At 28.9% G+C, this 27874-nt stretch overlaps 2 protein-coding genes across 3 annotated transcripts; one reads left to right on the forward strand and one right to left on the reverse strand.

Annotated features, from left to right (window-relative positions):
* Window positions 1–8910: 8910 nt before the first annotated feature.
* LOC130897038 (uncharacterized) lies at window positions 8911–9593 on the reverse strand. The gene has a single exon (XM_057805529.1). The coding sequence runs from the start codon at window positions 9490–9492 to the stop codon at window positions 9037–9039; it is 456 nt and encodes a 151-aa protein (XP_057661512.1). The 5' UTR covers window positions 9493–9593; the 3' UTR covers window positions 8911–9036.
* A 432-nt stretch (window positions 9594–10025) lies between these two features.
* On the forward strand, window positions 10026–27233 carry LOC130897039 (roquin-1). 2 transcript variants are annotated; one of them, XM_057805531.1, is made up of 10 exons: window positions 10041–10133; window positions 10330–10916; window positions 13927–14102; window positions 14900–15233; window positions 16085–16329; window positions 16384–16776; window positions 16839–17246; window positions 17361–17496; window positions 18039–18259; window positions 19034–27233. In XM_057805531.1, the coding sequence occupies exons 2-10, from the start codon at window positions 10331–10333 to the stop codon at window positions 19205–19207; spliced, it is 2673 nt and encodes an 890-aa protein (XP_057661514.1). In that variant the 5' UTR covers window positions 10041–10133; window position 10330; the 3' UTR covers window positions 19208–27233. The 2 variants fall into 2 exon arrangements, with proteins under 2 accessions (XP_057661513.1, XP_057661514.1); XM_057805530.1 differs by having other exon boundaries at window positions 10026–10916.
* The last annotated feature ends 641 nt before the right edge of the window (window positions 27234–27874 follow it).

Raw genomic sequence — 27874 nt, forward strand, 5'->3', positions numbered from 1 at the left:
TGAATATTGTCGGCACCGTAACGTGCCGGGAGATTTTTTCCCATACCAACTGTCCATATAGGAGTATTACATATGTGGTATGAATTCTTATTTGGTTAATTTGTTCAATATATATTTCGCAATAATGATAATCGAAACAGAAATATATAAATTGTTGCATATGCTCGATAGGCGTGTAAGCAATCAAACTAAATTGTTATCAGAAATAATCAAAAAGTAATAATGAAGCTGTTATATATTTAATATTTATGACTCAGATTGAAAAACTAGTGTAGTTCAAGTTATTTTGTCACTTTTACAACATATTCCATTTAGTTCAAAAATAATTTCGAAAAAACGGGATATCGTATCAAAACATCTTTAGAATTGATGACTGAGCTTGCTCGGTAGTTTTTGAAATTTGAAACTTCGTAATTTTGATAATAAGACGGACATATGCATATTAATTCGAAATCTAAAGGAAAAAATGTTAAAGTTCCGAAAAGATTAACTCGATTTTGCTGAAATTTCTGCAAAATGTTGTTTTTGGTTAGATACGATAATCCCTAAAAGGATTTTTATTGACAAAGCCCCCACAACAACAAAAATATTGATTTTACAGAAAAAAAAGTTCATAAAAAGCCCTACAAAATAAGTATTGTACGTTTTTTGGCTGATATATCCCGAAACATCCTGGTAGGACTCAAATGATGTTTTTCCGATAAAATCCTATTTCTTTAAACTTTGGCAACAATTTCAACAGAATCGGGAGACTCATCTTTTCGGAACTACACCCGTAAAAGACATAGATGACGTTTCATTTGAAAACTTCGAGATTTTTATTACAGTAATAATCATACTGTGTGAAAATTTAACTGATACCGTACTAATTTTACGAAAATTATTAATTTTAATTATTCCTATCAGTTTAAAATTGGGATTGAATTATTATGAAAAAACTAGTACTCAAAGTTTAATAATTAATTTTTCAGTTGAGTGACAAAATATTATCTATAGATTGTACAAAATTTTATATAGATAAAAATGTAGTATGTGTCGTAAATTTGTAAAAAATAAAAGATTATGTAAAATACAAGCTTATTAATCTGATTTATACATTCATAGTCGTATATAGCCGTGCATTTGCATTTTTGCATAAATAGTGACTTTATTAATATTTCCTTCAAAAATATATTTTTAAGCCTGAATGGTTTTTAAATATCGAATATATACGTTTCAGAAAATTGCCTCACAGTCTAACAATCTTTGAACTGGGTACAAAAAAGATTCGACGGCAGATCAATAATATTTTAAATGAATCACACGATTTTTGATAAAAAACTTTGTAAAACGTTTCTCCAATTTTATTATTTCTTCGAAAAACTGAGATTTATCTGGTACATTGAAACAGGTTTTTGTTAAGATTATTTCATCATTAAAGTCAAATCTCTTCTCAGTTTAGGAAACCTTTATACAAACCTGGACATTTTGGTGGATGCGAACGCAATTCTTAACCTAATTGCTAAGTTTTGGTAACATGTGTATTTAACTTATCCTCTAAATCGTTCCAATAAGTTCGTCCAAATTTCATCCTCATGTATATTATTTAACCCAAGAGTTAAATCAACATTATAACCACTATAATCTTTGGTTTACAATCCCAATTCTGAACCCGAAATTTCTTAACACCATCAAGGCTTTTTCCTTTTCATCTTTATTCCAGAGAAGTTTACTATTTATTGTCTGTTTTTCACTCAATGGCTTAATCTTTGAACTATATCGTAGAGTATATTCTCAAACTCTCCCTTTAGAAAACGACTATTTGATGAGTGCGTCTAGTACCAGGCTCTACATAAGTGTGGATGCAACTCCCTCTTATGAACATCCTCTATTTGAGCTAATAGAAATGGGTTAGTAAGCATTTAACATCACAAGGCTAACTATAAAACTTGCCCAAGTGTTTGAACTTCCCACGTATAAATACCGTGAACTCTCCGATGACTTGCTCTGTAGTTTCTTCCTCCTTCATGTATCAGCGACATTCCACCAGAAGCAAAAGCCACATCTTGTCTCATGACAGGCGCCTCCGAGCAGACTACTGAGAGATGTAAGCTTTTGATTATACCAAGAATGAGTTATGGGGCCATTGATGGTTTTGCTGATCAATTTTACCCATAAAGTGTCAATAGATTCGCCTGCTTGATATGCATTTTGACGAGAATGTTAGACTGTGAGTTTATAAATGTATTTATTACAAAAAATCATCACGTTATTTGTTAATATGTTCAATTAAAATATAATATAGAAAATGTTGTTTATGGAAGTATCCATAAAGTCATTTAGCCATATTTTATTGGTGTATCCAGTGTCGGGTGTTATCTACCTGTGCTGAATCCATGGTGCAGACGGCCACGGCGCATGTTTCCAAAAGGCCTACCCATCAAGTCGGCGCGCACTTGCTCGACATACATTATAATAAGTATCCAATCATTTCGATGTATTAATTAATATCAAAAATTCTTTGTTATTTATTGCAAAAATTCAAATTGTAAAACTGACGAAACCAAATTCGTACTTACATTCAATCAATTAGATCGTTTTTTGGTAGAAAGTTAATTTTTATAATACGAAAAATAAGAATAGAAATATGCGAGGTGATTGGGTTCTTGAGGCAAGCGCTAGCTTTTTGTACAGAGCTCTTAATCCATGTATCTTTTACGATATATGCACTCGTTCAACTACGTGTTTGTATATCAGTTTCCATAGGCCTTCGAACTTTTCTAGAATTTTGGAGATTCCAAATTTCAAATTTATTTTTAATAAAATTTGCCTTCCTAACAATTTATTCGATTTGGCGGTTATACTAGATTCAATATTTTGGTGGGTAACAAGTAGAACGTTCGCCACAATTTCAAATTATGTTGAATCTCCAAAATTTTTGTTTTTTGTCCGATAGTGTATTTAGATTCAATCTATTATTGGTGTACATAGTTGAAATAATTGAAAATAAATATAAGTATGTGCTCTTTTGATGCATGGAAATGTAAAAGAAATTTACCGTTATGACTTTCACCTACAGGGTGTTTCTATATTCGACCGACAACGCTCTACCACATATAGATCTCAATAAATGAATCATTTATAGAGCGTTGTCGGTCGAATATAGAAACACCCTGTAAAAAACGTAAGATAGATCTTTTCAGTTGACTCTATTAGTGATAATAGCTGCCCGCCATAATCTAGTGTTTGTATATCAACAGCTAATCTAATTCTAATTCCCACTCCAGATATGTGTAAAAGGAAAATCAGCGATACTTAACTGTTTTTGGTACTGTTTTGAAGGACGTAAGTTACAATAACCAACCCTTAATGGTAGATTGTAAGTCAACTTACCATCGTTGGGTGATAATAATTTATTCCATATAAAACATGCATCTTTTCACTTAAAAAACTCCCTATATAAATCCAACTTTCAGGATTTATTTTTCTTTTTAAAAATTCACTCAATAAGCTTGATAAAGTCTTTAATACAACAGATTTTCCGTGAAATTTTGAATTATGTTGCTGGGGATATAAATAACCAAATCTAATTTGCCAAAAGTCGGGATGGATTTTTAAAGTGGATGCCAAAATATTGAACAATAACGAAGCTGAATTAAAGTTTATAACCACAGAAAAATTATAAAGTATAATCACCAATATTACGAAATTGAATTGAAAAATGAATTGAAACGTTGAGAAGAACCATTATTGTTTATTATTTTGTTCCACAATGTTCCATATCATATAACAAAAACTTGAAATACGGAAATTGCTGACTAGTGCCGATACTTGTCCAAGACACATTATTTATTTTAAAAATCTAGTATTGTGCAATTCAGAAAGTTGTATCATTTCCTAGGTACAGATCTTCTACTGTATAATGTGCAGGTAAGTTTGAGCACATCAATAAATGACCAGAGTCTAGGAGGGCCTCCCAGTCGCAGATAATAAACCCCCACAACAGAAGCAGGTAATACCTTAGGTGGGTTTCTTAAAACTCAAAGTTCCGTCAACTACGAGTCACAAGTATTCTGGATTAATATTGCATGCCATTTAACCTTCAATTGTCTTTCTGCATTTCTATTTCTTCGGTGAAAATAGTCATTTAGGTTCTAGATGGGTTAGTGAGGACCTCGAAATAAGTTCAAGTTTTTGATCAGTCACCTCAAATGTCCACTCGTCCGCGTAATTGGATTCGATTATTCAATATTTAAAATATTGGTGATGTGGGCGAGTAATATAAAACAATGGTATGCCGTAGATGAAAAAGCGTTGGATTATAGCTATGAAATTTCAAGTACAATGAAGTGAGAAAAATACAGGAAGAATTCCTAATTAGAAACGGCCAAATATTGTTAAGCATACTGATAAAATAATAAAAAAGGGATAATTGATGTTGAGTGGATATTTATATTCAGATAACAGTCATATAGATTCAAAATTATATAGTTTTTCTTATTAGTGATTTTTAGTTCATAAATTTTCGAACACAAACATTTGAGCACCGCATTTTTTAATTAAAATCCGAAAATATGTATATCCGAACAGTAGTTTATGGCCAACTAGAATTTCTTTTTTTCCTCCATACGTTCAAAATGAAAATAAGTTTTACTTTACTGTTAGAATAATTATGTTGACGAATACATTGAAATTTATACAGGGTGTATAAATAAAAATCTTAGTTATTAATTATCGAACCCAAAACATTGAAACTTAACCTAAATCACATATCAAATGTTACCCCTTACTGAGTTACCTGTTGCTTTATTTAACTTAAATTAAATGAAATGTAGTTACTAACACCCCCTACAAAACTATGTTGAAAAATGTTTTTGTCTACAACCAGAGACAAGTGAAAAGATGACAAATTTCCTCGAATAGGTTTCAAATTGTCAGGTAAAACAACTTGTAAATCAATAACAAGTAGTAGCATTTTTATAAGTGATTTTGATTAAATATATTTATTTCTAGTAGCTACTTCATTTATTTGTAATTAAAATTTAAAAAATATCTCGAATATACGTTACGCCGTTTATACGTTTACTGCATGTAAGTAAAAAAAAAGAATGAATTGTCCAATTCATCACTTTTTTATTAAAATTAGTTACTTCTTTCTATATTTATCGTGGAATATAATATTTTTTGATACTTATAAATGCAGAGTTGTTTAACTTAATTTTAATATAATTTTTAATGTTTTCCTAACCTCAATGTAGTGTACAGTATAGAAATTTTTAAAAATAAAATCAATTACCAGTACATTCTGTATGTTTATGATAATAAATGAAACAAAATTCTTGTTACCGCACACCTTCGATTTCAACAATTCATTTCAACGTGACTTGAAACATCGGCCATATTGTCGTGGTAGACAAACAAATACTTGCGCCTCATTTTTGTATACAGAAACGATTGTTCCGATTTCTTTTTCCATTGAAATTAATATCTTTAGTCAAAAAAAATGAGAATAAAACACCACTACTAATAAAAATTTTAATGTAAATATCGCCACGTATATCTCATAAGTCAATATGGCGACTGATTGTGACAGCATCCTGAAATGACAATTTGCCCTGTTTATATTTTGTAATTTTCTAAAAGTCATATATGTAATACTCCTATATGGATAGTAGAAGCTGTTCCGACTAAGGAAGACAGAAAGGCGACGATTTCTTCATAATACGGGCTTCCAGCTGGTTTCTGCGCATTCTCAAGCATGCGCAGTATAGATAAAGCGTCTCGAGCGAGAGAGAAAATAAATATTGTCGACATCTTAGCATAGGACGTTTTTTCCCATACCAACTGTGCATATAGGAGTATTACATATATACCAAAAGCGTTGAAATAATAATTTTAAACATAAACTTCTGAAATATTTAAAATTTTAACTCTGTATATAAATATTCTCAGTTTGTATTTCCCTCATCTTATGTTCCATAATTGATACCTACATTTTACTGAATCTAACCTCAATGATTAAATGTAAATATGTTTCTGAGTAGTGTAATTAGCAATAAATAAATAAAAGAAACAATTAACATTATTTGTGAATGTAAAAAAATGTAAAATATTAATCTTGATGTAGAAAAAGATGTGCAAAAAAGATTTCCTTGATAAATTCCGTCTTGAAACGAATAGAAATTGATTTAATCGAATGCAAAAAACATTAGAGAAAATTATATAATCAAACCTTTGAATTGGAAAATACTTTGAAGAGACTTGATTAAAAAAAATTCAAACCACAAGTGATGTACCTCAAAATTCAAGAGAATCAGTTTAATTTAGGTTGTTATTGAAGATATAAATTGGTATTTCAAAAGATCCGTTGAATAAAGAAAGAAAATATTCCATTTAAGTGATTATTTTAATTAACATAATTATTCTTATGGAAAGATACAATGTTTTTCTATAAAAAAAATAAACGAACCAAAAAGCAATAATATATTCCCAATAAAAATATTATCTTCTTCGTTTTTAAATAGACTGTGTAAATATCTTTCTGTTACAAATAAAATACGTATTATTGCCAAATATAGAATTAATCGACATTGGGGTTAGAATAAATTTAGTTAAATGTTCCGTTTTTATCACATACAACGAATATCCATTACATATATATGTTCATACTAATATTAAGAAAAATTCGTCATGCCAACTCTGTCATATTTGCAAATATCTTATGTAACGAAACACATAATAATACTAGACTATACGTTCGATGAAACTCGTGAAAGAAGAAATGACGGTATAATTATCTCTCTCAAATATTAAAATTTCTTGTATCGTACTCCTTCCACCGTTTTATTTCTCGACTCCCTTATCTAATTTCACTAATCACCGAACGGTGAAACGAGGATAACTCCTCCTTAAACCTCCTGTTCATTTTTAAAGTTGGCACAACTTGTCTATATGGACAATATTTATATGAATCACGCACTCTAGTAATACTATATCAGTGTCATAGAGTTAATATTGAAGATAGATCGGTATGTAAGTGGAATTGTACTATTCCCACTCGAAACTTCGACATCATGTTGATCCAGTCAGAATACAGCAAAGAAACGTAAAGTCTAATAGTTATTATCGTTTTCTTTTTCATCTCCATCAGCAGTATGGGACCATTTAAATAAGCCTTGTTCTCCCTATCTTTAATATAAACTCTATGATTAGTGTTCGTAAGCTTATTCACTATATTAATGGTGACAACATATCGCCTTTTGAATTATCGAGGTTGCAAGATTTCCAAGCAAACCAAACTTCGTGTGTACTTGAATTATGCGATGTTTTATAAATCGTTTTAATCGTCGAAATAGACTTGACGTTATTTTAACTCTTTTAACTATTTATTAAATAATTTTGATACCTTTTACTCACCTGAAACCCTTTAATTTTGGAATATAATATTTAAAAGTTAAATTTTACCGTCAGTTTTAGAAATATCATCAGCTTCTTGTGACACGATTTGAAAACATATACAGGAAACAAAATTTTCTTGTTTTTTTCTCATTGTCCCGTGGTAGTGTAAATTTTACTATTAATATTAGTTTTAATTTGATATTAACTAGAAATTTTGATATAGTAACAGAATAATTTGAAATATAAAATTTTATAACTTGTAAATGTGCTTCAACTTTAAAAAATTTTATAGTAACACAGTAAAGTACTGAGAAAATCTATTAAAACCAAATTTATATCCATCGAAAGATTTTAGAAGAATAGATAAGTTACAATCGTAGAACTTTCTGTTGTAATTTTTACACAAATGCAAACAAAATTTTTACGAATTCCATCTCTATCAAAAATTTGTAGATGAATGTGAATCATCAGAGCCGGTGTTTTCGCAAAATTCCGAAAGTTACAGTGATCTTTTAAGTCAGTGTTTTGCACTGCCACACTGTTAGCATGAACTGAATTTTTAACATCTTTTGTGGTGAGGTTAGATTAAATAAAAATCAAAACAAACATCGTGATAAAGAAATGACATATGTATAATATTTTTGAAGAATACCGACAGAAGAAACAGAAATAGCTAACAACAAAAATATAAATATGGATGTGAAAATGAAAATATATATAAAGCAATAGCAAAGAAAAAAATTTCATATAATTGGAGTCAAACAATTGAGAAGAATAACAGGAAAACTAACATGAATCGATATAAAGAATGAAGATATTAGAAAACAAGAATTTATAACAAAAAAGTAGACAAAAACAGCTGAATTAGTATAGACATAGAAAACTAATGTATGCTGGGAACACTATCTAAAAATCTAATGAAATGGCCAAGAAATTGATAGATCAAATTAAGGAATTTGGGATAAAAAGGGGATATTTGGGAGAAATAATTGTTGTAATATATAAAAATTATATTCATCTCTTGACTCAATTTTTCAAATTACTAAAACCCAAATTATGATAGATTGAATATATTACTGCTTCAACTGTATACTGTACTAGATTATACATGCAGCTGTTTCTTTCTTAAATATTCAAATTGTGACACGTTAGTTACTTATATTTGCAAATAAATTATCAAATTAGGAAGAATTGTATGTTTTCTATTCTGTACTTTCATATGTGTATAAATAGTATCATTAATAGATTTTCTTTATTAGCATTTCTAAGGCTAAGTAAATATTCAGATATATTACCACAGTGAGTTATTAGAAAATGAAAAATGTAAAATATTTGTTATGCTCACACAGTCTAATTTTCTACATAGGCAGTTAGTTTTGTACCATAGTTTTGTAAACATATATATGTGTAAATCAGTAATGAACTCTGTTGAAGTGTTCATAATGTTGTGTACTAGCTTAAAATTAAATATTTTAAAATAAAAATTGTTTCGAAATTTTCAAAAGTGTTTCATTGAAAAAAAAAGTGATTGGTCTTATAACAAACTGAATAATAAATATAGAGTTTAATACCATTTAATAACTTGTTCAACCTATTATTTGTACCTAAAATCCACATTTGTTCTTAATATTCTCACTTACAAAAAAATTCAAAAATATTTTATTTTTTTTGTTTTGATGGAACTAGGGTAGCTTGCAATTCGTTAATTGCTAGAAGAGTCAATTTAATATGCACCTTAACATCAATAGCTAGTTTTCTAAAGTGAGATATTTCCTTTCTTAGTAAATTCATTCTAATGGTAGAATATTTATCTGCTTCGTCACAGTCCATTTCAAGCATATAACCTAATCCAATATTTATATAGCTTCTTTCAAAGTCAGTAATTTCTCCTTGAGCTAAAAGTCCTTTTCCAATATCAACTTTCACATTCATGTCTCTATTTTTATCTTTGAAATTACGAATTACTTTCACTACATTTTGAACTTCTTCCCATTCTTTATACTTTGAAGATTTATCTTCCAGAATTGTTTCAATATCTTTCAAATCACTTTTTAACTTCTCTTCTACAAATAATTCGTATTCGTTTATTTTCTGTTGAACTTTCTGTGTATCCATCTTCAAAAATTGAAATAATTCTATTGTACTTTTAATAAACTCAAAAATAAATACAATATTTTAAATTAATAATATATTTTTACATTATAAAACAATGTAATATACTCTATATAACCTCGAAAAGCCATTGGTACCAATAATGGTTTTTGATCAGTATGAAAAGTAGGTTGGGGCAATTTTAGATAAGTGCATACTTTATTTAATTCAATGCACAGTTTGTAAAAATAAATTAAGTTTTGAATAAAATACAATCGTAGCGATATGTTTACTATGATAAATTATTTATAAGTTACATTTTTTAATATTGGTGAAGAATATGAAAATTACAATACTATTATTTGAAATAGATAAACCAATCGAAAACTGAGAGAATTGATCATTCTTAATTATTCAATGGATTGAAAAATATTCGAAATATTGTTTTATAAAAAGTAAGAGATATTTTCTATTAAATTTGTTGGTTCGCCAAAATTTGCCTGTTATGAATAATTGTCATTATGGATTCTAGTCTTATATAATGACAGTAAAAACTTATGACGTTTAATGACGTAAAAGTTCGAGAAGTCAGATTTCACAACAAATGTGAATCATCCAGTGTCAAAGTGGTACATGATGTGATTATTTTTGGTGAACAAATTAAGGTATTCTTCCCTATTTGCATGTTATACCAAATATTCGTTCTACCTTTGGTATATATTCAGGAAAATAGTAAATATATATAAAAAGCGCGTAATAAATACCAATAAATCTTGCCACATTGGTGTAAGAAAGTGTCATCACCTGATTTTGACAACCCAAAGGTGATGATGTTAGCATAATGGTGATTTCAAATTTTAGAATGCCCATCCAGGCACCTCAGTGGACGGAATTCCTTTCATGTCCAGTTTGCTGCAACTCTTTTGATATAAAACTTCGTAGTCCAATAAGTTTGGGCTGTAGCCACACAATATGCAGGGGTTGTCTTTCAAATCTACATAGAAAACAATGCCCCTTCGACCAAACAAATATAAGTATTGACATCGAGAATTTACCAATTAATACTGCATTATTGCAACTTGTTGGACCAAATGTAAGAAATGATAATGATGAAATTGACTGTAAGATTGTTCCTAGGGAATATCTAGATTATTACTTAGAATGTAAAAGATACATTGAAGAATTGGCTTTGTATTTGAAGCCATATCCAAATGGAAGTGTATGTGGTAGTGGAAGTATCTTATCACGCCCTATGCAAAGGAAACTTGTTACTCTGATTAACTGCCAATTGGTGGAAGATGAGGGGAGAACTAGAGCTATGAGAGCTGCAAGATCTCTTGGAGAAAGAACAGTTACTGAACTTATTCTTCAACACCAAAATCCTCAACAATTGTCTGCAAATTTGTGGGCAGCTGTTAGAGCCAGAGGATGTCAATTCCTAGGACCAGGTATGTACTATTTCCATTTACTAGTTATGTGTGCATTAGGATATATTCAAAAATCTCTCAGTGAATTAATATGTTTCAACTATCTCAAATATATTCATGATCTTGTGTTGGACCCTTATTTTATATTAGGATGACCACAATAACAAAAAAAAATTATTGTTATATTCCATTATTTGTAATTTTATATTTTCAATTTATTAAACATTCATTATTGCTATTCCAAACTTTTCAAAGAATTTGAATTATTGGAATCTTGGTACTTCACATATTAGTTTTTTCATAATTACCCCTAATATGAAAGAATGTAACAGTTGGAATACAGATATTTGACCAAGGTGAAGCAATGATAAATAGTTATTTTCAACTTAACCAATTTCAATTGCTTAAAATTATAGGTAGGAGATATTTAATGACATGATACTCATACATTGTAGGCCAAAGTAAAAAAAATTAATTGTCTAGAGAGGATACAAAACATATAAAATTTAATAAACATCTATAGGTGTGGCTTTGTTAATTAACTTAAGACAATAGATTACGAATTTTAAATGAAATGCTTGAATTTATAAGTGTTCATACTTAGATAAGTAGATTAAAATGAATAAATGATAAAAATATATTTATTAAAACATGAACTTTTGTTTTTGCTTGTTCATTATTTAATTAATATTAATCTACTTGATGCTTTTATTTTGCTCTAAAATTATTTATAACCAAACTTTCAAAAGATCAAAAAGTTTGCATGATTCAATTATTGATCATTGGATTGTAACAGTTTCTATACCTTTTGAAACTATTTGCACACCTTGAAACATATGTTTCTGTGTACAATATCTTGATATAATTTTCTCTAACACCAAAGGCATGTACAATTAGATTGATTTTAAAATTCAATTATATATTGTGGTTTTCTTATACAGAAAAAAAGAATAATTTATTCTGAATTTCTTTATAACAAGCCTTGAACTTGAAGTTGTATGTAATGTCGCAGTAGTCTACTTCATTTAAAAAAAAAACGGAACAGAATACATTGAAGGATTTACTGATTTATTGACATGATACTTATACATTGTTAAAATAAACAAAATAATTAAAAAGAAATACAATTATTATGAAAGTTGTATTTCTAAATGTGATATAACAAGTATAAATAATCAACATATCATGTATTCTTGCTTTTGTTGGTCATGTTTAATTAATATTAATCCACTTAATGTATAAACATATTGTTAAGAATCGTGACATACTTAGTTCATTCACATCATTAACTTCTGAAAATGATAATTTATTGACTACTTTTAAATCCAATAAATGATGCTCTGTTAGGTATAAGTTGTGATAAAAAATATGTAATATCAATTAATTGAAAACAAAGTAAAATTTTAAAGAAAATTTGACACCATCTCCTTCAAAACACTGTCCTTGGCTAACAATGCACTTATCTTCTCAGTAATATCATAATCAGCCATATTTCTGCTCTGTCTGGGCTTCAATGTCCGGTTTTAAAGTATAACAATTGCTCCTCATCTAATTCTGACTTTTAAAATGACTCATATCACTTGTAAACTGTCTTCAAATGTAATTTCTAACAATTCGTGAGCTTGTTAGTGCGTCTCAAGGTCCACATTTTATAACAGACCTTGAAAACATGATCTAGCTAAAGCAAACTCAATGTTTGTCTCAATACATGAGGGTCCAACCAGTTTAAATAGATATTATTGATGCTATAAAAATTTCTTCACTGTATTTTTTGGTTCACACCTTGTAGCATTACCATGATGTAAAATTGAGTTAATAGATAGAAAATTACATATCTTTAATTGCATACCCTTATGGTAGAGGTGTAAATATAAGATATTTAAAACTTTATGTTATTGTGTTTTTATCAGATCTTATCTTTAGAATCATTAAATGAAATTTTATTGATAACAAGACAATTTCTTTGTTTAAAAATGTTCACTATTTGTTTAATCAACAATTATTTTAAAATTTTTTTGTGGTACAATAAAATATCCACATTAGACAGTAAATTGTTAGATTTTATGCTTGTTTTCAAGATTTATATTTATTTATTCAATACAATAAACCTCATTTTAATTTTCCAAGAAACAATTTCTGTTGATTGCTGATATTCGGATGTACAACAACCTAACACCTCAGCTCTATGTATCAGAACACTCAACATGTAATAATTTACAATGTTTGGAATAAGTATTTAATATAAATATAACCTTGACAATAGATTAGTATAATATAATGGATAAAAAATTTGAGACAAACGAAACCTTTTATACAATTAAGTGTTAATAACTGAGTAATCATAACAGTTGTTGAAAAAAAATAAATTTAGTGAACAAAAGTTTACAATTAATTACTGGTTGACATTGGCAACACGTTTATCAATAAATCATTAATAATATTATCAAGGAAATCAACACTGTGAATAATTAATATCATATCCAAATTTATTTAATTGACTATAGTGATATATCCTTTGCTAATTTTGCTTTTATCTCAGATTAACAAGCCATTTCGGAAATTTGAACCCTTTAGAACAAACCCTACACCCAAAAGTCAATATGTGTAAATCTGGAGATTATGGTGGCCACTTACAAAATAATACAGTGTCCTGGACCTAACTGTGTATCAGTGCACATGTCAACATGTTGAAATACCGAGTTTATGTTTGCGAAATGAAGCACACAAAGAAAAACTAAAAATAAAATTAGTTAGAATAAAATATATGAATTCCCGAAAATAGAATACCAAAAAGATCATTCAAATCTAAAATAGAAGGTGAAAATTATATAGGAAGATAAAGACAAACATGGATTGAAAATGTGAAAGAATCAGCTTAGTTAAAGGGATTGAAATGAGATCAAAGACAAAAAAGAAAGACATGGAGAAAAAATATGTCATAACTCCTGCTACCTACAAATTCAAAAGATTTATATTTACAAATTACTACATATTTCTACGCTAATATATACTGATATTATGTGTGTTACAGCAATGCAAGAAGAGGTACTGAAGCTCGTTCTGCTAGCTCTAGAAGATGGTACTGCATTGTCAAGAAAAGTTTTGGTTATGTTCGTGGTACAAAGACTTGAACCTCATTTTCCCCAAGCATCCAAAACAAGTATTGGCCATGTTGTCCAGCTTCTATATAGAGCCTCCTGTTTTAAGGTGAGATTTTTTATTGTTTAGTATGAATAATGAAGTTTATTTTGTTCAAAATATCTACTTCAACATTTATTTTGATTTTCACGTTTTTATGGATTTTTTTTTGTTTCAATACAAATGTAATTGATTTATCAAGTTCTATGTACGTGATGTTTCTCACGTTCTCGTTTTTTAAAGAATATTCCACAATGTGGAATTACGAATGTATGATTTTAATAGTGTATTATTCAAATCTTACAAACAAATTATTGTGACAACACATCTAAAAGTAACTTTATCATTATTTCATCATTTATTAGTATGTGTCTACTCAATATTTTTAGAAATTCGTTCATACTATGTTTTTTTTTCTTTTAAATTCCAATGCTTTTTTATTTACCAGTCACTTCCAATAGTCGAATAGCCAAATTTTCAAATAAATAAGCTTATAAATGTATTTTTATTAAGCAAATATACAGATCACGTCATTGTGTAGAACTTCACTTAACTTTTGTTTAATTTTTTATCTATTAGTAAATATTCTGAACATGACCTTTACTTATATTAATATGTTAATTATATTAATTTTGAAAAATCGTTATTACACTTGATTACCTTTTACGAGGGGCACTCGATTGTTTTTCCTCTTTTTAAACTCTGATATCTTAATTTTGTTATAAATCAAAATTCCCGGTTCGGTTAACAAAAAACGAGTTCCTAGCCAAATTTTGTTTTATTCGATAACATTACCAATGGATTGATATTTTTTCCATTTGTATTATACTCTTTATACATTTCTAAATAAATTAAAATTATGACAGGTATCGAAAAGAGAAGGTGATTCGTCACTAATGCAACTGAAGGAAGAGTTCCGTACCTACGACGCTCTGCGTCGTGAACATGACGCTCAGATAGTGCAAATAGCAACTGAAGCAGGTCTCAGGATCGCTCCAGATCAATGGTCGGCTCTACTCTATGGTGACACAGCCCATAAATCGCACATGCAAAGTATCATCGATAAACTTCAAACACCTCAAAGTTTCGCTCAATCTGTCCAAGAGCTAGTGATAGCGTTACAGAGAACGGGAGATCCTGGAAAGTTGTCAGTGTTAAGGAATTATCTGGATTTGTTGGCCAGTATTGATCCTAGTCCTGGTAAACATTCACTTTATTAAATCGTGTTTGATCACAAAGTATTTGGTTGTAAAAAAAGTGATAATAGTTTAACAATGTATTTTAAGAATGATTTTTTATAAAACGATTTCATTATTCATGAAAATATGTAAAAAATTACTGCAAATAGTCTTGGTTTACCTCCATTATGAATAATTATATTATTTAAACCAATAATTTCCTGTTGTGAATCGTTCCATCAAATAATTTCCTCTTGAAATTAATCATTAAAGTTTTAAATATCTTCTATTTTATTTAATTTGAAATAAATTACACACAAGGAAACGTTAATAAGTTTTTAATGTTGTTGTTCATGGCCTCACTTGTTTCAATTTGAAATATATATTGGATTGAAGCAATAAAAGTAAAACAATGCTTTTAATGATAATTATTAGACTGTTCTCTATGACTAAGTTATTAATCATAGTTTTTTTATGAGAACGATTGATTTTTATTGCACTCATTAATTTAGTTCATCCTTAAAAAAGTATTCTTCTTTAATCGGTTATGTAGTTACAATTGAAATGGTGTTTCGCAATGAAATCCATATTTTTTAGGGATTACCTGTAGCTTTAGAGGGTTAGTTTTTTTTTGTTCAATAAATAGGCAATTCGTTTGTATACAATTGCTTGATACTCGTCATCTTGGAGTTTCCCCATGATCATATATCATCTGACATATCCATTTTAATCATAACTAGAAAAAAATGATATTAGAGATATTAGAGAATTTTCTCTTCGCCATCTTTAGTTCTGAGTCACATCTACCCCAAGAGCTTTTAAATCTTCAAAATCAGAAAATCTTGGGTTTACTTTAATATTTTGTTGTTGTAGAATCTGCTCCTCCATCGTGGAAAGCCTGTTCAGAATGCTTGAAAGCTGTTGGTCAAGTTGTAGCAGGTCTGGTGGAATTTATTCACCAACATGGTAGTAGAAAATTGCAAGATACTGCCCATTCACAACATGCTAAATATAAAATTAGTATGTGCAGGGATCTAACACTCAGAGGTAGTTGTCCAAGGGGTACCAACTGCACATTTGCTCATTCGAATGAAGAACTGGAAAAATATAGGGCTAAGGTATTATCCATATTTTTTGTTATTTTTGATTTTTATCATATTGACTATTTTAAGAATCGAAAAACTATCACGAGAAATAAGGAACACCATATAGAAAACCAATCGCCTACAGAAAAACCATTTAATCAATCAGAAGATTACTATTCTATTTCAAACACTGCGACTGTAAGTCCCGTGCCTCTTCCCCCAGTAGTTCAAATACACAGGATGGGATATGATGTACCCTACCATCCTAATCCTACTTATCCCACGACACAGCCATTCACTCAACCGGTTTATCCCACACCAACAACTTCGTTTCCCATACACGAAATGTACCCCCAGAATCATACCAATATCATGTTGACCAATGGAGGACAATTCTATCAAACACAACAGGGTGATTTCACTACTGTAGGTACTCAACCTCAACAAGGGGTTGATATGAAGAGGTCATGGGATATTGTGGTAAATATATTCATATATAATTGTTTTTTTTTTCTTTTAATTATTAATAATTCGTTTTATAGATGTCGCAGATAGCTAAAAATCAAAATATATCCCAACAACAAAAATTAAATCGAGGTTCGACGAAAAGTTTGGCCGAATTACGTCAACGGAAACAAGAAGTGATTTCGCAGTTGGAAAAAGTCGTTGGAAAAATGGCTGCGGCTGAGATATCCAATCACGCTAACACTTTGGCTAGACAAGAATCGCAACACGATTTGGAAAGTCCGACGTCGCCTTATAACTTTTGGACGCCGCACATAACTTCCGGTCCGACTTTTGTTAGATCTGATTCAATTTTGGCAGCCGACGACGATTACGTACCGTACGATTCGCCGGCTATCAGTAAATTCGGACCCATATCTAGGATGCATAAGGACAATGGAATCACGCAACCCGGAGGACAACAATTCAGGGATAACCAGGCAATGGTACTACATTCAGTATATTGCAGTCCATAAATTTCTAACCTCAATTGTAGTTTCTTGATTATTGATGTTTTAAGGAGAATTTACCGTATAATTGAAAATATTTTTTATTCGCAGGTTCGACGTCCGGTTACATCAGCAAGTCCAGTTTCACCTTGGTTCTATAATAACAACAATCATTACCATCAAGCACCAATGCCGACTGCTCATCCCATGGTAGGACCTCCGGGTAGTGAAGGATATGTTACTTATGGTAAATGATTCTAATTAAAAAAACTTTACAGCATCTCCAGTTCGAATATCACCAACACATTTCCAGTGATTCCAACTTCGTACCCTTCATTTCAATTCTTCTCAAACTAGTCTGTCGTTTTTCCCCCTTTATTGTATTTCTATTTGCTATTTATCATTAATTTCCTTCAATCTGTTTTCCATTGGTTTGTACAAATAAAAAGATCAAATTTTATAAACAAAAATGAAACTGAATTTTTTAATTTGTTATTAACAAGAACATTTATTAAATAGAATCATTTTATTTTTATTGATCCCTGATCGCTATCTTAGTGGGGCTTCTCCAGAGAGTGTTTTTGGGTCAATTGGCTCGTTTTCTTTTTAAATTCTCAATTGTCTATTTGCAATAAGAATGTGTAATAGTAGTAGCTTCTCTATGGTATTATTTCTTATACTTTTTGAATGCGAAATTCTTGATACATCACTTAGTAGCATTAACCATTGTCTGAAAAATGTTGTAAACGAATATTGCTACTCAATTGAATTTTTTGTATTTTCATTCAGGATCTCAACTGTTATTTCATCCAAGATTGCAAGACCCGTCTAAAGAATTAATCGCCGAATCACAAAGAGTGAAACTGCAACTGAGAAATTTAGAAAAACAACTCAACGATTTGAAAATCGCCACACAAGGCGTGACTAATTTGAGTGAGAGCGAAAGACTAACACAGGAATTACAATTAATAGAACAAGGGATACAAGAAAAACAAAAAGAGGCATGTTTGGTAAGTAATAAAACAGATAAATGGTATTCCCTTTTTGAAAGAATTTAACGTTCAAATAATGAGTCTTGGTGTCCCTATAATTCAGTTTTGTCTACAAATTTTTCTAAAACCCACCTGAGCCGAAGTACAGGTGGCCCCGATTCACTGAAACCTGGCCAAAAGTCCAAGGAATGTTGGGGATGCAATAAAATATACCTAAAACGGGAACTAAAAGAAGGAAAACCAAATTGGGAAATAATTGGAGGCAATTATCCGACGAAGCACAAAAATTCAGGAATAAAGATTTGAAAGCATATCGGAGAAGCCACACTAAAAAATTCACTACTACAGATATTTGTTTAGTATTTTACTAGTGTCATCTGATACAGTCATTACTAGCTTAAGGAAATTGCCATAGAAACGAAAGAATGCATTATCTCCGGAATTGGGGCCACTGTATGAGATAGAGAACATCTGTGAATCAATTATGTTTTCATCGGAAGAAGAAACTTCAACTGAATTCACAACCAGTGATAGCGACGATAGTTTATAAAGTTGATTAAAAAAAAACACAAATTATTGTCATTTTAATAAACAACAAATTTTGCATATATTTTGACCACATTTTGATGTCATCGGGCCCACTGTGCGAAGGGGGAAAAATTTACTATCTTTGCTTCATTACAATTGCACATGTCAGACATTTCATTTGATTTGCGCTAACCTAATTAAGTGCACACTTGAAGTATATAATTTCTATCGAATGAAACTTTTCTTTTGTTTTTTTTATTATAGTCTAAAATCGTCCAATCTTTAAACCAAGCTATGGGTAATTACAACAACGGTAACCCCTCAGGACAGTCAGATGATGCAATGTACGAAGCCGATATAGCAAACGATATGCGTGAATTGGAATTAAGGTTACAAGAAGAACTAGAAGAATGGAACGGCGAAGATTCGCCAAAATAAGTTAAAATGATAATATTTAGATAATTTTTACATTTCCTCTCGTCATAATTTTTGTCATCGAGGGAGGAAGATCGCAAGGTATTTGTTATAATTTATTATGCATTGTCTTTTCAGATCATTTTGATTTTTTTAGATTGTGTGTAATGATGAAATTATTGTCTGTTTAACTGTCAAATTCAATAGGATACTGAGTAAATACATTTCTAGATACATTTATCATACAATGTATAAATTTAATCGTAACATGTTTTAGATATTTTTTTTTTTTTTGTAAAATTACTCCGATATTAATTTTGTAAATCCAATTTCCACTTTAAATTAGCATAAACTCGTTTAATAATTGAATAAAAGAAGCGGAATAGTTTAGAAATTATTATTTTTTTGTTAATTACAAAATTTATGTTTATGTAACTAAATTGGAATCGTATTTGTAATTTGTCCCTCTGTATTAATAAAAATTTACAGTTTCTGAAGAATAACTCAACGCGGGGTTTGTATTTATTTAAATTAATGGCATTTTTATTGTGACAGTTGAAATGACATAATTTACCTCATAATTCAAAGGTCGTCTGACGATCATTTCTATAATTTGTGATATTTTTGTTAATTGACTTTTGTTATCATATTTCAAATATTGAAAAAAAAAAAGAATTCATGATATTAGCAACATTTGTGGGATTTCTATATTTTGATTAATAAATAATAATCTATTATTTTGAAGCAGCAAAATGGTTGATAATATCATGGAAGACCAAACATAATCTGCAGGAATGAAAAATTATGAAATAGTTATACTGAATAGTCTTAAGAAATTACCAGGCTGTAAACTATATACAAATATACCGAAAAATCATTTTAATATTTTAGTAAATCGTGTAATCTTGAAAAATGCTTCAACTATGTACAGGGTATACCAAAATAAATTGAATCGACATAGTATATCAGTTCAGTTATCTATGGCTTCATGTTATACGGGAACTGCACCCTTATTTTATTTTTTGTAAAGGGATTATTTTGTTTATTGTATTGTTTCTATGTATTTCAATAATTATTTCAAATTACTTTGGTTATTTTTTCTTGTTGCTCTATCCAAAAACGTCTAATACCTGATAATACAGTTATTTGAAATAATTTTTTTCTAATATGAAACTCAGTTATATAATTGTCGAAACTTCTGCATTAGGCGCCAATTTCTTACCACTCCTTATCGTTTTTTTACATTTACAAATATTTAGAAAGTTTCATGTGTTAATCAGGCAAATGCTGGTAATTTTTTCTTTAAAAAAATATTGTAAATGTGTCAAAAGTTTTAAAAAAATTGAATCAAACTGAAACTTTTCATGGTACTACAATAGTTTCATGCGAGTACTGAGTACTATAATAAAAAATAGGTACACGAGGGAATATTTTTTACTCTTGCAGCTATAATTAATAATTAGATTATTTAGATTTTTCTATTTAGAATACACTAACACTCGTTAAGACCCATTAATTAGTTCGAAAGGATCATTTCGTTGGATTACTGGTTGTACCACGAGGTTGGATGTCAGTCTGTTTGGATAATATTTTAATCTATTTTTATTTCTTACGGATAAGTTTATTTATTTCCGTTTTGACCGGTTCCACTTAAAGAACGCAGGCTACAACAAACCATGGAGCATTTATAACAATTCTTAGCACTTTCACTTAGAATCGATCAAAAATTTCAATACTAGAATTGCCTGTTGATCCCCACAGTAGGATACCGTAGGTCTAAATGGATGTGAGGATTGCCTTGTAAATCTGTACCTTATTTGTTATAGATAATTGAGATTTTATACCTGGGAAAAATATGAAAAATTTATTGAAAATGTATAGTACTGTTTTAAATAATTTGAAAAGATATTTACAATAGAGTTGTTTTGAAATTTATCTAAAAATGAAATAAAAACATGGTGCTTCAAATGAAAATAAAACAAATTGGAATACAATTCTGGTATGGTATAACTAGAATTCATATAAAATTGAAAATATTTTAACCGTATCCGGCTTCTTGGAAAACTCATTTTTACATATTTTCAAAAAAAATATTACCTATACACCTGTCTACTCAAATTATCGTAGCATACCCTGTATATATAGCTGTACCTATAAAATTATTTTCTCATGTATACTTTTTACATCACACAACAACCTCAATAAATTAGATTATGTGAATTGATATACATTATTTCATTTTCGGTTAAATTGAAATGAGGATGGTCTATAATTTCAACGGGTACAGCTTTAGCTTAGTAAAATTGAAAGAGGAAATGCATAAAATGCGCTCGTGTGCAATAAAATGAAATTTTATGACGATTAAAAGTAATTAAAATGGAAATATATTTATATAAAAAGTTAATCTTGTCATTTCAAAAATGATTTAACCAAATGTTTAAAGTACATTCTTAATAGCGTTAAATACAAAACGATAATTATACATTTCAAGTTTAATAAATTACGACAGCAGTTATTCCAGTTTTAGTGGAAAGCTGGGATGGTAAATTCTGTTCAAGAAAAGTCTTACTTCGACAAGATTCTGTTAGTGTATTCAATTACTAACTGTACATCTATTTAATTATGGCCTTATAGGTAATTAAATATTTCTTATTGCCATGTATAAAAATGACATTATATATAATTGCCATATCAAAAATGTATTTGTACTTTTCTTGAACTGATTTGCCACCTATGCAAAGTGGTAGGCGAAATGTCATCTATTTTTAATCATACTGTGTGTGGTTGGTATATCAATGTTATGAGTTGATATAAATATATTTTATTTATGTGTGCATTTGTTTGAAAATGCAACAAAAACTAAACAAAATAAATCATTTTGTGAATTAAATTCTCTTAGTCATTTATTTATTTAAGCTTATTTGAAAATATTTAAACTTATTTATGGAAAGAAAAACTTGAACGAAAATTAATATTTCAAGTCCATTTTTATATTATTGAAAAATAGCAATTTATATAATATTTTTGTTAAAATTTATTTATACGATTACTATTTTAGTACCCGGTATATGTACATCTATTTATCTTCATAACAACCCTGGGTTGGTCTTGGTCAACTTCACAATGGGTCTCTATTACGATTTCTAACAACTCCTAGTCAACCCTCAAACACAGGTTATCGTATACAGACAGGCTCTACAAAGATTATATTCGTTCCTACTGTAGCAATCCTGTCTACTATTTCATTTCCTTCCACTCCAGGGTGTATCGGAACTCATTGGAGGATAATTTTATTATTTTTGCTTAGTCCATTGACCAGTTAGATTTTATGACATTGGAGATCAGAGCTACAATGGCTATTTGGGTATCAGACAATAATTCCATTCTATTTTCAACTAGACAAACTTTTCATTTAGATTATTTCTACTAAAAAAATAATTGATGTATTGAGCAAGATTTGTTTCTGGGCCCGTACACTCCCATTTCAGTTCTGTCTACTGTTTTGGAGCCATCCGTATACCATTTAATGGTATTTCTGTTTATTTCATGGTGTTTTGATCCCCTGTACTTCAAATAACTTTATGATTTATGGGCCCTGCAGCAGTCCCATAATAACACCTACCTTCTTTGTGACTTAAGTGAGATTGTTTTAGGGTGAAACCCTAATGAAAATTCTAGTTTTGTCACAAAAAACCGGAAGATTGGATATTTTTCCTACCAAAACTGATCTCATATCAAATTTTCTTCTCCGCTAAAAAACAACGTTAACCAAATTGACGAATATACCGAGGTGACCAGATATATCATGAACAGTATAACAACGGACATAAGGACATAAAATATTAATTTTTTTTGTTCCAAACTAGATTATTATATTTAAAATAACTTCTTGGATGTTGCATCTTTGGTGTTGATATTGTCTTACTTTTTATTAGTAAACAAGTAATAAGGGGTGATACATTACGCAACTATTTTTTTTGTTCAATTCCCCAAAGTAGTTTTTCAAAAATGCTTGTAAAATAAATACAGTCATTATTTTATCGAAAACAAAGGAACTAAACAAGATGTAAAATCGCGAGTGCATAATTAATAGTGTCTTTAGGTTGAATATAGGGGATGATTCAAAAGTTAACAAAAAATATACATATATGTCATATTTTTGAAACTATTGTGCCATTATCAAACTTCAAATTGTATGATGACTCGACGGAAATGTTTAAAAAAATAATAATGGCTGTATTCATTTTCATTAAAAATAAATATGGGTTCGATAAGTTTGAGACAATTTGAGATAGTGAAATTCGCAACTATTTGACTGTTTTTTGATATAATTTGGTTACATCTTCAACGGGTAATACCTGTAAACCAATTTAAACTAAATTATTCTATGAAATAGAATATATATCTCTTTCCATTGGTTCCATAATGTTTACCTGCTTATGAAATCAAGAATTTTATTAGTAAGTTTTGAAAACACTTTTAATCGAACACCTTGATCTATTTCAGTTGTTCTGAGTGAAAATAAATATTAATTAAAGTGATTATGTATCGATCCAATAATGCAGAGGATAAAAGTTTATCTAACTGGGAAATTTCGATCAACGAAACATTTATTTTTATATATATTTGAATTTTATAATTATTATTAAAGAATTCAATTGGTAGGTGTACCAAAATATATCAATTTTTTCATTTCAATATCCCAAATTGAAAAAAAATATATATGCTAATTATTTTTATTAAAAAATATTTATTATCTATTTACATTGAGAAAAAAAATAACAAATAACAAAATGTCGATCAATTTTGTATAAATTTTCAACCTTCCAAATAAAATTTATTATTTTTATAAAACAGAATAAAATATATCTCAATTTATCACTAGCAATAAATCAGTACATCAATTGATTGCTACCAAAATACAAAGAAATATTGACAGAAATATAATGTTATAGCAAAGGACTGCTGCCAATATACCTCTGCAGCAATTGTTTCTTAGCTATAAACCATAGTAATTGATCGCTGGTAATACATTCCCACAGCAATTGATTGTAATATATCACCGTAGAAGAATATTGACAAATATGTTATTAGAATTTATTGCTAGCAATTCACTGTTACAAAAATTTTTCGCAACACAAATTGATTGCTAATGATCATCTGTAACAATATACCATTACAATTAAATATTGACAGATATAATGTCATAGCAATTGATTGCTATCAATTTACTTTTACAAAAATTTATCGCTTATGATATATTGCAACAGAAATTGATTGCTAACTATATATTACTAAATTAATTAATTATCGGTGTTATATGTTTACAGATATTGTTGAAATAAGCGATTTCATAATACAATTTGTGTTTCGCATATTTTCAATATAACTTTTTGTTTATACAAAAATGGTCGTATTCTAACATTTGCTTTTTTACATACCAAACGTACTGAACCTATATTATAAATTAAAAAAATTAACAAATTATATGTTTTAATGAAATAATTATGTGTCTTAGTCAGAATTTCGTTACTTAGTCAACATATTTTATTTATTGTGCAAATATGATTGTTCAATGCACTACCGGGTTGATAAATATGAATAGGTGAGTCGAAATGTACTAACAATGGTTTCGAATATTTTTTAAAATGTTTTTCAAAAACTATAAAATTGTCTTTTCTGTGATATTTATACTATTGAGAACATAGTGTCGTGGTAAATTTATTGTAAATCCAGAGTGAGTTGAATAAAAGTTGAGTTTTAATAATAGCAGTTATAAATTTATTATATAGAGAGAAATTGGGATACTGTATAAAAATACCTCGACTTTCATTTCATTTCTAAATGAATATTTACTCTAAAAAGTATGCTTATATTGTTTATATTTTGACTCATCTAAGGTTTTTTATTACAAACTTAAATTTAACAAATTGTACTCTCTCGTAAACAAATTTTTACTGTTGTAAATAGTTTTTGTTATTTGATCTGTATTGAAAATCCCTTTTTGCAAATAAAATTTTTATGCAATATCATGCAGATTACCTAGAGGCTGTGTTTTTCCAGACGTTCTATAAGTGGAAGATTATTGGAAATGAAGGTAATTTCAGTAAATCTCCAACAGATTATTGTGATATTATTTATTTTGTTTAGTGTATATGTTTCTTATTTAAATACTTTTTTCATGTGAATAATACTTGTAAGTTGTGAAAAATTGTTGTATACAAAATTTTATTCACATTTTTCATCTTAAAAAGACGGTTTAAATATTAAATTGTCAATATCTTGTTGAATAACAATCAGAATTAGCAATCTTATAAATTATTTTACTGGCAAGAAGACCTTTTGGTCAATTAGTCATTTTATTAGTCTTTTTTCTGTAGACCACATGAATCAGATTCTCAAGTGCTCTCCTTATGTATCTGTAACTAACATCATCACTTATTTGCAGAATCTTCAGACCAAGTAAAAAGAAAACTTATTCATTATACTTATTATTGAAGTATTTAAGTATTATACTTATGCTTATATAAGTTTTGTGCATCAAAGTAAATTTATGGTTTTTTTAGCTCTAGGAATTTTTCTGAACATCCTATATATTTTGCCGTGTGGCAACCCGAATACAAATTTACTTTATTTTCAAAAATATTTCTGTAAAAAGAGATCTTGACTATATATTTGTCATGCTGACATAGTTAAAGGATAATAAGTAAATGGGACGTATTTTCTACAGTGCTTGTACAGGAAACTGGTTAAATATCAATATTTTCTTCTCCACCTCAGTGCAGTATAATCTACAAAATGAGTACCGATAATTAAATATTTAAGAGTATAGTTTTTTAATAATTAATATTAAATACTAAAGTAGTTCGTAATCCTTGGAACATTCTTAAGTTTCTGCCTTCTTTGGTCTCAATACTGCTATTGTTTTTTTTAACAATGTTAAATTTTATTCAATCAGTATTTATATTCTTTGTGTCTGCAATGGTAACTCTTCTTAATACCTTTTTTTTTTTTGGTGCTGTAATTACTTTTACAAAACAGTCATCCGTTTAGGAAAACTACATCCTATTTTTAAAACTCACCTTTTAAGCACAAATAACTGTCATAATTCACAGATGAAGTGGTGAATTTCATCAAAGAAGTTATAATTCAACTTTTTGGTAAAACCAATCGAAACTTCTCTAGTTAATAGGCTTCCAAACCATTTTCTTCTATAGGTAAATCTTGAAATATAACAAAAATTGTATTTAGGTTTAATGAAACATAATCTATACCTGCAAGGTTTATCCTCTTGTGTTTTCAGTTCATTTTAATTGTTGAATCACATCTTTAGATCATTGAAAATATTTATTTCGGTTAATTAATGTAATTCGATACATTGCCTAACTACTTGAATAAAAATTTATCTAGAGCAATTGAATTTTGAAAAGGAACTGAATGACCCTATCGAAATTTAAATTTCTAGAATAATAGTGAAATTATTGGTGCAATATTGAATCTGATACTTTATATAAATATTGGTTAACAGTCTACAATGAAAGATGTAAATATAGTTTTTCGTCTTCCATTTATAGTATCTGCCTGGATAGTTAAATTAACTTATCATTGTTATTTTGTTCTTTGTCTGTGTACGGTAAACTTTCGTATTTTTCTAACCTGCAACATACCAACTTAACCTAAAAAGACAAATTTTGATTATTGATTGATTAGATTCAAGTCCCTAATAAACAAAAATTTAATCTCAAAACTTCTCAATAGTTTAAAATATATGTTGTAAGTTGAAAAAATGAAAGTTATGTTTTGCTCTGCGCTAGTCGAAATGTATTTATTTTATTGCGGATTCGATTTCTGGTAATTGATAAGTCATGTTGCACATGTAAACCATTACTACTATTTATACTGATTACATTAATCACATATGTAACGTGCGAACAGTCACACTTTTAATAAAGTTATCACTTTGTTGAAAGTTTTTCTGTTTACACTATATTTATATATCGGGTGGAAGTATATATTATATCTATAACGATAATAAAAATTTGCAGAACTAGATGTCACTTTTTATTTCTATCAATTTTGCCAATCCCATAATTCGATACCATATACAATACATGTATATAAAGATATAGTTGAAAATAATGACAAAATAATATCTTATTCTATCAATAATACCGAATTTATAACACAGATCAACTAAAAGATTAATTTTTTATAGAGATTTGTTGGTGTTCAACAAATAATTTTTATTTAAATACGTACAAAAGCTGGAGAAAAATATACGAGGCGTGGATATTAAATAACGAGACTGGATATATTAAATATTACATCAGTTAATCAATCGTGTGACTGACACACAGATGACGCTGTCATTGTCAAATAAATATGATGTTTATAAAATACCAACTTTCCAAAGTCTATGTGTAAAATTACATGACATTTTGATTAGTCAGAAAAAAGTGACAGTGACATTTAAGTGAAGCTACTTTTGTTACTTTTCGAAACCATGGATACAAAACAATTTCGTGTGTTAATTTATCATTGTTCCTTGATGAAAAAAAATCTGTACAAGCTTAGCAATGGCTTCAAAATGATTGTAAATGTTTTGGTCGTCCAACTGAAGTGTTATTCCAAAAAAAGTCCACAAATTGGTTATATCTAATCGTAAAGCATGCAGTCCTTTTACAATTATGC

Source organism: Diorhabda carinulata, chromosome 8 (assembly GCF_026250575.1).
Source record: "Diorhabda carinulata isolate Delta chromosome 8, icDioCari1.1, whole genome shotgun sequence".
In the NCBI taxonomy this organism is placed as follows: domain Eukaryota; kingdom Metazoa; phylum Arthropoda; class Insecta; order Coleoptera; family Chrysomelidae; genus Diorhabda; species Diorhabda carinulata.